This window comes from Hyla sarda, chromosome 11, assembly GCF_029499605.1.
Source record: "Hyla sarda isolate aHylSar1 chromosome 11, aHylSar1.hap1, whole genome shotgun sequence".
NCBI lineage: Eukaryota > Metazoa > Chordata > Amphibia > Anura > Hylidae > Hyla > Hyla sarda.
This window is the reverse complement of record NC_079199.1, coordinates 40,045,527-40,060,274: the sequence shown is the minus strand read 5'-3', so window position 1 is coordinate 40,060,274 and position 14,748 is coordinate 40,045,527. Positions and strand designations below refer to the sequence as shown.

At 44.4% G+C, this 14,748-nt stretch overlaps 1 protein-coding gene across 2 annotated transcripts; it reads right to left on the bottom strand.

Annotated features, from left to right (window-relative positions):
- Positions 1–2,887: 2,887 nt before the first annotated feature.
- Positions 2,888–11,171, bottom strand: LOC130295510 (protein kinase C theta type-like). 2 transcript variants are annotated; one of them, XM_056546342.1, is made up of 3 exons: positions 10,428–11,171; positions 4,078–4,840; positions 2,888–3,914 (listed from the first exon to the last, which is right to left on the bottom strand). In XM_056546342.1, exons 1-3 carry the CDS (start codon positions 11,073–11,075, stop codon positions 3,898–3,900), a joined length of 1,428 nt encoding a protein of 475 aa, XP_056402317.1. In that variant the 5' UTR covers positions 11,076–11,171; the 3' UTR covers positions 2,888–3,897. The 2 variants fall into 2 exon arrangements, with proteins under 2 accessions (XP_056402317.1, XP_056402316.1); XM_056546341.1 differs by having other exon boundaries at positions 2,888–4,840; positions 10,428–11,168.
- Positions 11,172–14,748: the final 3,577 nt, after the last annotated feature.

Genomic DNA, 14,748 nt, shown 5'->3' with positions numbered 1-14,748 from the left:
CGGCTCTCTGATTTGCAGATCCCTGTGTGTCTGTTCATAGCAGCGGATAACTCCTATGAGCAGACAAAGCAGGACACGAGGACAGCAGGAGGCACACTTAAAGGGGAACTCCGATGATTTTTTTTTTAATCAACTGGTGCCAGAAAGTTAAACAGATTTGTAAATTACTTCTATTAAAAAATCTTAATCCTTCCTGTACTTATTAGCTGCTGAATACTATAGCGGAAATTCTTTTTCTTTTTGAAACACAGAAATGTCTGCTGACATCACGAGCACAGTGCTCTCTGCTGACATCTCTGTCCATTTTATGAACTATCCTGAACAGCATATGTTTGCTATGGGGATTTCCTTTTACCCTGGACAGTTCCTAAAATGGACAGAGATGTCAGCAGAGAGCACTGTGCTCATGATATCAGCAGACAGCTCTGTGTTTCAAACAGAAAATAATTTCCACTGTAGTATTCAGCAGCTAATAAGTACAGGAAGAATTAAGATTTTTTAATAGAAGTAATTTACAAATCTGTTTAACTTTTTGGCACCAGTTGATTTAAAAAAAAAAAAAAAAAAGGTTTTCACCGGAGTACCCCTTTAAATACGCTGGCAATGCGATACGTGTGACTCTACCCTACTCTAAAGAGGTAGTCTTCCTACAACACTTATGTTACTTTCACACGAGTGGACCCACAGCGTATTTTACGCTGCAGATCTGCTGCTGAAGGACCACTGCATGGTTTCTTTCTTTACATGTGCCTGCTTGGAGCAGACACACTGCGATGTGCGAGTTGCTGCGCATGCGAGGTGTACTGGCACACATCGCGGCCGCTCCCCCTGCTCCATGAGCTAGGCCGAGAGCTGCAGCAATTTGCGAGTATACTGTGCACGCGTGCTGCGACTCGCACATCGCAGTGTGTCTGCTCGTAATGGCGTATTGCCGCTCCAAGCAGGCACATGTAAAGCCACAATGCAGGGGTCATTCAGCGGCGGATCTGCAGCGTAAAATACGCTGTGGGTCCGCTTGTGTGAATGTATCCTTATACAGGATGGAGCAGAAGTTTATAATCACAGGGGTCTAATTGTTGCCCCCTCCTGCCTCTCAAAAATGGGTTGCTGAATCTCCCATAGGAAAAGATTGTATATCTTTGGCAACAGGGCCGGCTCTCCCTATAGGCAAAATATAAAGCCGCCTAGAGCGCCCTCTTAACAGGGGGCGCCGATCTGCCAGCCGCAAGAAAGTTAGACAATCAGCATCCAAACCACTTGCTCAGCCAATAAAATGAGGAGGAGGTTTGTTACAGTGTGTCTCCACAGTAGTAAACTAATTACATGAGGAGGAGGTTTGTTACATTGTGGCACCCCAGCAGTAAGTTGCAGCAGGCCAATGGGCGGAGTCAAGGGCGGCAAAATTAGCTTTTGCCTAGGGTGACAAAAATCCTTGCACCAGCCCTGTTTGGCAGCATGTCCAATCCGTGACTGTAGTGACAGTGTATACTTGCTACCACTGCTCCAATACGAGAGACCATTCTTAAAGGGGTACTCCGGTGGAAAACAGTATTTTTTTTAATAACTGATGCCAGAAAGTTAAACAGATTTGTAAATTACTTCTATTTAAAAATCTTTATCCTTCCAGAACTTATTAGCTGCTTTATACTACAGAGGAAGTTCTTTTCTTTTTGAATTTCCTTTCTGTCTGAGCACAGTGCTCTCTGCTGACACCTCTGTCCACGTCAGGAACTGCTATAGGAATTTTGTTCCTGCTCTGGACAGTTCCTGAAATGGACAGAGGTGTCAGTAGAGAGGACCGTAGACAGTAAAAAACTAAAAAAATAAAAAAAAAAAGGAATCCAAAAAGAAATGAACTTTCTCTGTAGTACACAGCAGCTGATAAGTACTGGAAGGATTTAGATTTTTAAATAAAAGTAATTTACAAATCTCACATAGGAGATAGTGCGGCACTGCGTGAGTGTGCTGGATTTGGAATAGCAGGTGGGAGTTGGTGTAGCTGTAATGCCTCAGGTGGTGCTCAGATAATGCAAGCAAAGTTCATAGTATTCGTGAAAAGAAATGAAGATATCGGCACTCACCAGTGTGGCTGCAGGGTCTTCTTTCTTGAGACGTACTCACATGCGGGGTACTCCCCTCTCTTCTGTACCCCGCATGTGAGTATGTCTCAATAAAGAAGACCCTGCAGCCACACTGGTGAGTGCCGATATCTTAATTTCTCTTCACGGATACTAATTTACAAATCTGTTTATCTTTCTGGCACCAATTGATTAAAAAATATTTTTTCCATCGAGTACTCCTTAAAGATATAATTTTGCCATTACACTTATAGAAAGATTCACTTTTCAGGAGTGTGTGAAAGCTGGGTGACAGCCTCTGAGGTTGGTACGGTAATGGGCGCCATGTTGGTTGTCATCCTGCTTGTCCCGTAGACTATTCCTATGGGATCTGTCCATGTGGACACCTCTACCAGGAATTTCCCTTCTTCACGAATGTTGCTCTGATGCTCTTCTGGTGTGGATGTTCTCATAACAGGAGCGTCCATAAAGCGTCTATAGAGATCTATTACTCAATGAAGCATCCTCCACTGTGTGCTCATTCTAGGCAATCCTCCATGACCTAAATATACCCCAGCTCTGACTTGCACTGATACATTGTAACAAACCCTCACTTATATTTTATATTACCATAAAAGTTGTTGCTGCGTTTAGAAAACCAATCTTACAAACGATCTATTAGGGGATTAAAGATGGGTAATAGATGGGGGTCCCTCATTCAGGATCCTCATATATAAGTCAGAATGGAGAGAGGCTACTAGCAGCGTCAATAGGACATTTATTAGATTGACATCCAGTGGAAATAAAGACAAGTACAACCATGTAGAGGGTAAAAAAAAGAGTTTATTTATAGGGATGGGGGGGGGGGGGGACAATAATAAACAAGATACTATTATATTATACTATTATATATGTGTAAGTTAGTGGTCTGTTGTACTGAACCGTGCTCGGCCGTGTTGATCCAGAGGAAGGCGAAAACCCCCTGTAAGGAAAGAGCCAATTGTCCTTATTACCAGGGGGGAAAATTCCTTCCCGACCCCAAATATGGCGGTCAGAATAAATCCCAGGATCAAAGGCTGGAACCAAACCAGAGTGATAGAAAGGGGGGGGGGTAAATTAATTTAAATTATAAATATTTTTTTGTTATACATGTTTCTAATAGTCTATTGGTAAGTCTAGTAGTCTAATTTTAATGTTTGGGTCAAATACATTTTTAAGATAAAAAAATATATAAATATATATTTATTTATTAATTTTTTTGAATTAGTTGTGTTACTAAGAGGGTAATTTTATGTTATTATGCTAAACCTATTTACGGCTATATTGATCCAGAGGAAGGCGAAAACCCCCTGTGAGGAATGAGCCAATTGTCCTAAAATCAGGGGGAAAAATTCCTTCCCGACCCCAAATATGGCGATCAGAATAAATCCCTGGATCAAGCCGATATGTCCCCTATCTGTGGTCTGTGTCTATGTGTGTGCGCCTATCCCTATCGTGTAGTGTGTGTGGTGAGTGCAGTACTTACCCGGCCTGTGCTTGGATGGGTTCAGGGATAATATCCGCCACTCAGCACCGCAGTATTACAACATGCGGCTATTGTTCCTGAACTTACCAGATGGAATCTAAGCACAGGCCGCTCCTGGGGTTGTAGAGGATCTTCCGGCTGCAGTGATTTCAGATGCCAGCCCCGGAATGGAGGATGCCAGGTAAAGGGCCTGGGGCAGTAACACAATGGCAAAGGTGTGGCATAAAGATGTTCTAGAGCAGCCGAGGTTACAGCAGCAGAGACATGATGCCTGGATCAGGAGGCCGGAGGTTCTGAGCAGTAGGCGCGGTGTCCTCAGAGTCCAGATCCACCTATGGAGAAGTGAAGAACATGTGATGATAGTTATCCCAAGAGAAGGTTCTTACTGGGCCCAGCTTGGTGACGTATAATTGAATCCGGTCCCATGGTGGGTGTCCTCTGTGTCCTCCGGCCACTGCAGATGGTGATTTTGCAGAACTGTCTCAAACGGCTTACATGGTGGCTTGGCTCTCCTCTCTTCCAGTTCCTCCCAGCGAATGGTGGAAAAGAATGGATGCTTCCGGATGTTTCTGCGCACCCCAGGGCGCTTATCGGGATTCTTGCGCAGAAGTTGACTGATGAGATGTTCAATAGCAGCATCCATCCCGGGTGGAAGTTTTGGCTCCTTTCTGGTGATGGCTTTGAAAACCTTCTGCTTGCTGTGGCCGATGAAAAATGGGAAGCGTCCTGTCGCCATCCTGCACAACACAATCCCAAGGCTCCACCAGTCAACGGCTGTGTAATACTCTTGTCCGAGAAGCACTTCAGGGGCCATGTAGTAGAATGTTCCTGTCACTCCATCGATCTTGCTGGAGGCTGTGACTCCATCTTGTGCCAGGCCCAGGTCAATGATCCGGATGTGGCCTTCTGCATCCAACATGATGTTCTCTGGCTTGAGGTCTCTGTGGACGATGTTCTGTCCATGGAGGAACTGGAGGCCGCATACCATCTCTGCTGCGTAGAACCTTATGTTGTTGATGTCCAGGTAGCAGCAAATCCTGATCAAATCCTCCAGACTGCCGCCGGACAGGTACTCCGTGATGAAGTATGCGCGCTCCAGAGACTGATGTGCAGCATAAAGGTGGCATAGAAATGGACAGTCTCGGGCTGCCAGGAGTATCCGCCGCTCTCTCTTGATGGTTCCCTCGTTGTCCTCTCTTCTGTTGATGATCTTTATGGCCATGTGGGTGTCTCGGCCAGGGACTGATGCCAGGACCACCTGTGGAAAACAAATGGAAGACGCTCATTAGAAGACATCATAAGGTTGATATTGATCAGTGTTTGTCAAGCTCGGTCCTCAACACCCCCAACAAGTCATGTTTTCTGGATTTCCTTTAGTCTTTCACAGGTGATACAATTATGGTCAGTGAATCAGGAATCACCACAGTTATATCACCTGTGGAAGACTAAGGAAATCCTAAAAACATGACCTGTTGGGGGTCTTGAGGACAGCGCTTGATAAACATTGATATGGAGGAGGGGGGGGGGGGGCTGTTTATGGGTGGACTTAGTGATGGGTCAGTTAGATAGCACCCAGGAACCTTAAGCCTAGGAAAACTGCAAGAAAGAGCTATAATAACCTGTAAATCCCCCTTTAGCAACAATCGTCTATAACAAAGTTTCCTGCAGCTACAAATGCTGTAAGTTTTGTTCACCAATAGGATACCTGGCAGGTTTGGTGGCGGAATCCTGGTGGAATCCAGTCCGCAAGATGACGCCAGCTCTAAAAAGGGCGTTCAGTGCATAGTTGTGATGCCGATGTGATTAAATCAAAAGTAATTTGGCTAATAGTGGAGATACGGTATCAGACCTGCCATTCAGGCGCGCAGAAGCAGTAGATGGAAAAGTTACACGCACGTTCGGACAGCACTTTGAATCATTTATGCACTCTTATGCACAATTGGTTGAGGCTCAATAAGTACAAAAGTGGTAGGTATATGTTGCGCAAGTTCAAACAGCCTTATGGATGCATAGGCAAAATAAATACAAATAAAGATATGTGATATTGTAGGGACACAGGTTGGCGTTTGCGAACTACACATACATCCATAATAATATGAATATTTACCAATTTAATTGGCAGAAAAAGACCATTGTGCACATGTGTAAAGGGGGAGGAGACCAAATGAGTATCAGGTATATACTCTGTACACCTGTCTATAATGCAGTTATATAACAGTAGATGTTACAGCTATTACATAAGAGCTAACGCAATCTATGAGAATAGAACAGAGGGGAACTTGTGCCAAGTGTAACGAATTGTAATATTAAAAGTGTATTAAAAAGATAAAAAAAAATTAAATGTGAACAAAATTTAGGAAAATGTTGAACAGCTTATCCACCATCTGAAAAGGTAGCGTAAAGGAAAAAAACGAATGGTGTAAAAGCCAAAAACCTGGATCCCTAATGTGAAAGTGATTCATAGAGGTGGATGAAGAATGGGAATAGAGTGCGGAAATAGTGCTAGGCGAATGTCACTGAATATCAGCCGGTGCATGGTGGTTATGTAGCAGTTGTATGTTGATTGTAAAGCTGGGCTCCAACCTTCACAACTCCCAGATTAGGTACCAAGAGGAACAAAGAAAAATGATTAGAAAAATACTATAAAAATAGTCTACTATGTGGTATTGCAGTTTTCCCGGAATTAATGGCTCCAACATGAGAAATAGTCTTAAAAATGGGCAGAAGTCCCTACAATAATGATGGGTCCAGAAAACAAAATAGCATCCTCATCGAGAAAGAGGACAAGAATGGATCATCAGGAGGCATCAATGGGGGTATTTATTAGATAGTATAAAAACAGGGGAATTCCAGAGGGTTCACTTACTTTATCTCCTAACTCTATGAATGCATTGAACAATGGATAGACATGTCTTTGAGTTGGTTGGGATCAGTGTAGTTCTCATCTTCTGGTCCAAATAGGTTTCTGTAAGATTGTATTGAAACCATAGAAATCCATATATGGATAACTAAAAGAGAAGCATATATATATATATTTTTTTTACTAAGAGCCAGGGAACAGGCTCTTGAATCAACCAAAGTGCAAACGTGTTACACTAAAAAAAGTGCACAAAGGATGTGGTCTATCACAAGCCCTTCTCCTATAGTTCGCCTCCGGATCAAAAGGTACCTGTGAGGTTCCAGGTTCAATATCCCTTTTTGCCGAAGCTATTAAGCAACCACAAATGCTCCCTGCATCCCCCTTGGCGTTAGCAAAGGTATCTGCCCACAGAGTCGATAATAGTCGGTACCCTGCCCATGCAGGAGTACCCGGGGTTTTTGCAGGGAGGTGCAGAACCTAATGGCCACACACACCTCCCCTAGACCGCCAGGAGGAACACTGAGAAGGGCTACCGTATCCTAACAATCTTGTGGACACACAACACGCAAAAAGTGTCACAGTGACAAAAAAGGAAATAAATAAGTGAATGTGTGCAGATATCCTGGCCAAACATACAGCCAGATCTATAGAAATGTCTCTGATGCTAGCCAGAAGGCCGGAAATCAAGAGGTGAGTGCCACAAGGTGAAGAGTTTATGGTGCCAGTGCTTCCACTCAGTGCGCCAATACTCCCAGTGAGTTTCAGCACCTCAGGGTCACCACTCCCCAAGGCACTAAAGTACCTCAGCTCTAGACCCTCTCAGCCTCATGGCAAGACCCTGAGGAAACAGGTCACGTTGGGGCAGCAGTCGAGCTGTTTCCTCAGAACCAGCCCTGGAACGCCCTGGTACACCTGTTCCCTACATGCCTGACCCCTCCATGCAGCACCCATCCCCACCAGCCCAATACCGGAGCTTCGGGTCACCGCCTGAAACTGATAAGAACAGAAACTACACTTGATCTTAGTCAAAATGCCGAGAAGCGACCTCTACAGCTTCTAGATTAGGTGCCAAGAGGAACAAATAGAAAATGAATAGAAAAATACTATAAAAATAGTCCACTATGTGCAGTTTTCACGGAATTCATGGGTCCAACATGATAAATAGTCTTAAAAATGGGCAGAAGTCCCTACAATAATGATGGGTCCAGAAAACAAAATATTATCCTTATTGAGAAAGAGGACAAGAATGGATCATCGGGATGCATCCATGGGGGTATTTATTAGATAGTATAAATACAGGGAAGTCCAGAGGGTTCACTTACTTTATCTCCTAACTCTATGAATGCATTGAACAATGGATAGACATGTCTTTGAGTTGGTTGGGATCAGTGTAGTTCTCATCTTCTGGTCCAAATAGGTTTCTGTAAGATTGTATTGAAACCATAGAAATCCATGTATGGATAACTAAAAGAGAAGCATTGAAGGGGACAAAATTCAAGGACTTTATTCCACAGAAGACTGGGTGCTTTTCACCTTCTGGTCCTGGTCCGGTCACACACCTGTAGAGTCAGGGTTGCCACCTGACCGACATTCAACCAAGGAAAACAAAGGTAAAATATACATAATAAGCACCATCTGACCCCCAAGTAATGCACAAAAGAAAGAAAATGTGCAAAAAAGAAATACAACACAGCATACAGAGATATAGGGCAAGGAAAAAACCAGACAATAATGAATAGAAAACCGTAATCCCATAGGGGGAAACTCTTTTGTTTCACTTTATTATTGGATTTATATTTTGAATCCTATATATATTACATGTGAAGAGATATTATTTATTACCTGCGGTATTGGAGGAACAATTTACAGCGATATAATATCAGCACATAGGAACTTTTCTACATTTACCTTATATTATTGAGTATTCCCGTGCCCATTATAAAGACCTTTGTAGAGGAAGAGCGGTGCAGTTCCCATAGCAACCAGTTTGCTTTTATTTTTCAGAGGCCTTTTTCAATTGGTTGCTATGGGCATCTGCACCTACCAGCAGACCCACCTTACCACAACACTGCATGTATGGATAACAAAAAGAGAAGCATTGAAGGGGACAAAATTCAAGGACTTTATTCCACAGAAGACTGGGTGCTTTTCACATTCTGGTCCTGGTCCGGTCACACACCTGTAGAGTCAGGGGGATACCTCACCTGGTCGCACCATGGATGATGCGTCACTAGGGTTGCCACCTGGCCGGTATTTTGGCCACCTTGACGGTATTTTTATATTAAAAATACCGGCAATACAATGACCAGTATTTATCCAACCAATCCTCCAACTCCCGGAATGTTGCACCATAACCTATACCAGTGTTTCCCAACCAGAGCACCCCCAGCTGTTGAAAAACTACAACTTCTTGCATGGGCATGCTTGGAGTTGTAGTTTTGCAACAGCTGGAGGAACCCCATGGTTGGTAAACACTGACCTATACTATATACTACTGTACCGTCCAACATGCTGGGAGTTGTAGTTTTCCTTTGGGCAAGCTGCTGAGTTGCAGGCTGTATCAGGTCATGCTGGGAGTTATAGTTAGTAGCTAACTGCAACTCTTGAATTTAATTTAAAAAAAAGAAGCGATCAAAAAGTCACATTGAAATAAAAATGGTCCTGTTAAAAGCTACAGACCGGGGCACAAAAATGAGCCTCATACAGGCCCTTATAAGGAGAAATAAAAAAGTTATAGGGGTCAGAATAGCACAAAATTCCCCCCACATATTTGTATCATGTGATGTCACGCATATATAATTAATCAGGCCAATGATCATGGCCGGTATTTATTAATTTTTTTTTTTTTTGCAAAAAAGGTGGCAACCCTATGTGTCACATGTGGGCCATATAAAGTAAGTGGTGTGGGGATCCTACAAGTTTTCCTCAGTCCACCCCCAGGAATATCCAGGCCAGTTAGCTCAATTTAACTGGACTACAAAAGGGTTCAACCAAGGAAAACAAAGGTAAAATATACATAATAAGTACCGTCTACCCCCCAAATAATGCATAAAAGAAAGAAAATGTGCAAAAAACAAATACAACACAGCATACAGAGATATAGGGCAAGGAAAAAAACAGACAATAATGAATAGAGAACCGTAATCCCATAGGGGGAAACTCTTTTGTTGCACTTTATTATTGGATATATATTTGGAATCCTATATATATTACATGTGAAGATATATTGGGGAAGATTTATCAAAACCTGTGCAGAGGCAAAGTTGCCCAGTTGCCCATAGCAACCAATCAGCTTACGTCTTACATTCTTAACAAGGCCTCTGAAAAATGAAAGAAGCGATCTGATTGGTTGCTATGGGCAACTGGGCAACTTTCCATTCCACAGGTTTTGATAAATCTCCCCCATTATTATTTCTTACCTGCAGTATTGGAGGAACAATTTACAGTCATATAATATCATCACATAGGAACTTTTATCCCTTTACCTTATATTATTGAGTATTCCCATGTCCATTATAAAGACCTGTGTAGAGGAAGAGCGGTACAGTTCCCATAGCAACCAGTTTGCTTCTTTTATTTTTCAGATTGGTTGCTATGGGCAACTGCACCGCTCTTCCTCTGCACAGATTTTAATAAATCCCCCCTATATGTACTGTTTACACACTGCTCCAGAAGACCCCGCTGCACCTTCTCTTCTCCCTGCGTCTGGTTTCCTGCACCCACACCATCTTGGGCATCCCAACTTCCATCTGCCAGGACACCGTACATGGAGGTGCCCCAAGGGATCCGTTCACACCTAATACCAAGTGTAGTCCCTTCAGGGAGTCTTATATGGATGTGCATAACCACCAAAGCCATCAGGGGCATAATATTGTGGGACTACAAGTAACAGCAGACCCACCTTACCACAACACTGCAACCCACAACAATACAGATGCAGCCTAAAATGGCTGATAACAGAAAACAAGATGGAGATAGAACTTACTTTGCCGAAGTTGCCTCTACCCAGGACTTGGTGGAGGTTGTAGCGGCTGATGGTAAGCCTGGGGTAGGGGCCCGATGTTCCTTGGCTGCTCCCAGGTGTTGGCTCCTCATCCTCTGATCCTCCATTCTCGTCTCTCCTCCTCTTGACTCCATCCTCGCCTTCCTCTTCCCTCTTCCTCTTGCCTTCGCTCTTCCTCTTCTCCTCCTTGCCATCTTCTTCATGTTCAGTAGACGCCATCCCAGGTGTTGGCTCCTCATCATCTGATCCTCCATCCTCGTCTCCTCTCCTCCACTTGACTCCATCCTCGCCTTCCTCTTCCCTCTTCCTCTTCTCCTCCTTGCCATCTTCTCCATGTCCAGTGGACGCCATCCCAGGTGCTGGCTCCTCATCCTCCGATCCTCTGTCGTCATCTCCTCTCCTTCTCTTGACTCCATCCTCGCCTTCCTCTTCCCTCTTCCTCTTCTCCTCCTCGCCATCTTCTCCATGTCCTGTGGTCGCCATCCCAGGTGTTGGCTCCTCATCCTCTGATCCTCCATCGTCCTCTCTCCTCCTCTTGACTCCATCCTCGCCTTCCTCTTCCCTCTTCCTCTTGCCTTCGCTCTTCCTCTTCTCCTCCTCGCCATCTTCTCCATGTCCAGTGGACGCCATCTCAGCGGTTCTCCTTCAGTCTGTAGACCTCGGTCCAGTCACGTCGGTCGCCAGCAGAGAGTAAACGGCAGTTGGTCGTGTGCAGGTGATGTCATCGGCCATGGGATGCTCTGGTGGCACCTGCCTGACACTGGCCCTATAGACCTGCTCTGCCATATACAATGTGATGTGGGAATCATGAGGGGCATCTAGGGTTGACCTTAGGTTGTTTGCTACCCAGTGCAGTTTGATGGACCTTATGATGGACCACAGTGGTCTCCAAACTATGGACCTCCAGGTGTTGCAAAATTACAACTCCCAGGCTTGTTGGGCATTGTAGCTTTGCAATATCTGGAGGGCCACAGTTTTGAAACCAATGGATTTAGGCACCTATGGTCCTTGGGGTCCAAGCCCCTTTTGCCCTGGTGCAGGTCTCATTCCCCTGGTCATGGTCTAAAGTCAAGAGGAACAATAATAATTCATGGGGGTTCTTCAGTGTTTGGGGGTAGGTGGTGAAACTGCTAGTGGTATATATTGGCACAGTGGTCATATAGGCGGTATATATAGATCTATGTAGAGGTAGAATTAAATATAGTGGATAAAACACACACACTTGTGAGTATGTAAACCTATTCAGCAATATGTTCCTATTACAACTATTCCTGTAAATCTGCTGCACACACAGCACCAGATATGATGTATAGCAGCGGTACCCAACGGGCTGACCGTGGTCCAGGTCCAGACCATGACTGCCAGACATCCGGACCACTAGCCAGCTCTCCCCTCATTCATTTGTATTGGTGTCTAAGACACTCTACGGGGCATTTATTAAAAGTGTACTTGGTCTTTGTTCACTGTAGATTAAAAAAAGTTGCAGGCAAAGTGGCGTTTATGCGCCAAATTTATCAAATGGTGCATGGACGTTGTTGAATGCCCACTGAACTGCTTAGCTTTAAAGGGGTATTCCAGGCAAAACCTTTCTTATATATATCAACTGGCTCCGGAAAGTTAAACAGATTTGTAAATTACTTCTATTAAAATTTTTTAATCCTTCCAATAGTTATTAGCATCTGAAGTTTTCTGTCTAACTGCTCAATGATGATGTCACGTCCCGGAAGCTGTGCATGATGGGAGAATATCCCCATAGGAACTGCACAGCTACCGGGACGTGAGTCATCAGAGAGCAGTTAGACGGAAAACAACAACTCAACTTCAGAAGCTAATAATTATTGGAAGGATTAAGATTTTTTTAATAGAAGTAATTTACAAATCTGTTTAACTTTCCGGAGCCAGTTTATATATTTAAAAAAAAGTTTTGGCCTGGAATACCCCTTTAATGTTGCATAGCAGTGGCGGGCTGTGTGACAATTCTATTAAAAGTCACATGGACCCTAATACAATTGTCGCATGGTTGGGCATGGTTGAAGTGTCCTGTGATTTCTTCTAAATATGGTCTATGCACATTTTTTGCGACTTTTTGCAGAACAGTTGCACATGATCAATTAGTGACCACTGCACAAAGTGATCTAAATCAGATCAGTTCGTGGTAATAAAAATTAAACATTCTAAATGAAATGTTGCAGGAAAAACCACACGGAACCTGCAACAAATTTAGACAAAAAAAAAGCTGTCTAAATTTCTTGATAAATTCCCCTCTTTGTTCCCTGCCCAGCGCTTCTTCTCTGATCGGCGTAATGAGTTAACTGCACAGTTCATAGGGGGCATAGGGGCACAGTACATGGTACTTTGTGGAACACGTATTAGAGGCATAGTTGCATATTTCTTGGGGCCATAGTGGTACAGTTCATAGGGGTATGGTGGCACAGTACATTTTGAAATATTGGTACAGTACATAGGGGCGCAATGGCACAGCTTATGGTGGCATAGTGGCATAGTTTATGGGGGGATAGTGGCACAGTACATGGGAGCATAATGGCACAATACATGGGGGCATAGTGGTACAGTTTATAGGGGCCCAATGGCACAGCTCTTGGGGGCATAGTGACACAGTTTATGGGAACATAGTGGCACAGTTTATGGGGGCATAGTGGTGCAGTACATTGGGGGATAATGGCACAGTTCATGGGGGCATAGTGTCACATGGGGGTATAGTGGCACAAGACATGGGGGCGTAGTGGCACAGTTAATGGGAACATAGTGGAACAGTACATGGAAGCATAGTGGTGCAGTTCATGGAGGCATAGTGGCACAGCTTATGGTGGCAAAGTGGCACAGTTTATTGGGGAATAGTGGCAAAGTTCACAAGGGCATAGTGGCTCAGTACATGGAGGCATGGTGGCACAATACATGGGGGCATAGTGGCACAATACATGGGGCATAGTGACACAGTTAATTGGAACTAAGTGGCACAGTTTATGGGGCATAGTGTTGTAGTACATAGGCGCATAATGGCACAGTTCATGGGGGCATAGTGGTATAATGTCCCAGTACAGCATAAGGTCCTGCACTACACTTAGGTCCTGTCAGGTTGAGTCCCTCAGTGACCTGGGGCTCTTCTGCAGTGTCTCCCCTGCTGTTACTTTAATGTTATTTATTGTGCTATATGTATAGTCAGTATACTAATGTATAATCAGTATAAAGGACCTTTGGAGGACTAATGTAATTGTCTAAAGGACCTGTGAGATTTTACGCTCACATGATGTTACCCAGAGAGCACCAGCTTAACACATGAACCGCAGCTTGACCTATGGGCTTCTAGTACAGTCCCCCTTTATAAGGAAGGGAGGTGCTGCCATCTGCCTCTTTTAGCTCTTTTTGCTCTTCTACCATCACTCTTGCTGAGGAACAGTGGAGACCAGATGTCTCAGTGCTAGTGTCCAGCTACCTGGAAGGCCTCAAATCTACAGTCACTTTCAGTAAGTCAAGTCTATGTCTGCTGTCACTACCTACAGTCCAGTCAAGCCTAAAGTCAATTATCTAAAGTCTATTACAGGTACAACTAGTCCCAGCAAGCTGTGAGGTCCTTCTGTGTTCCGGGTCACCTCTCTGGGATTCTGGCCGAGCTATAGAGACTATAACAACTGTCTGACCTCAGCAAAGCCTCCACTAAACCATAACCTGGTCGTGGACTCTCATTTCACTGCCAAGCCATTGCTATAGCTGAGATATCGTTTGGGTGGTTCCCGATACCCAAAAACCACTCTGGCGTCACGAACATTGGGGGTTAATACACCTTACCCATGGGGTTAATACCATCTGCCCCATCCACCTACACCGCTACACCCCGTGGTCCGGCCATTCACTGTGGCTCACCACAGTGGCACAATACATAGGGGCATCGTGGCACAGTACATGGGGGTATAGTGGCACAGTACATGGAGACATACTGGTACAGTTCATAGGAGCATCATGGCACAGCTTATGGGGGGCATAGTGGCACAGTTTATGGGGGCATTGTGTTTCAGTACATAGGGACATAATGGCACAGTTCATGGGGGGACAGTGGAACAGCTTATGGGGGCATAGTGACAGTACACAGGGGCGTAGAGGCACACTTCATGAGGGCATAGTGGTGCATTTAATGGGAGCACAATGGCCCATCTCATGGGGGCATAATGGCACAGTTAATGGGACATTGTGGCACAGTTCATGGGGGAATAGTGGTACAGCTCATTGGAGCATAGTGGCACAGTACATAGGGGCATAGTGGCACAGTTAATGTGGGGACATAGTG

Bases quoted from the DNA above. Each gene is read 5' to 3' on its own strand.
- LOC130295510 (XM_056546341.1), bottom strand. From the start codon at position 11,075: ATGGCGTCCACTGGACATGGAGAAGATGGCGAGGAGGAGAAGAGGAAG. The intron at 4,841-10,427 runs GTAAGTTCTATC...TGTTTTCCACAG, and splicing joins GTAGAGGCAACTTCGGCAAA to GTGGTCCTGGCATCAGTCCC.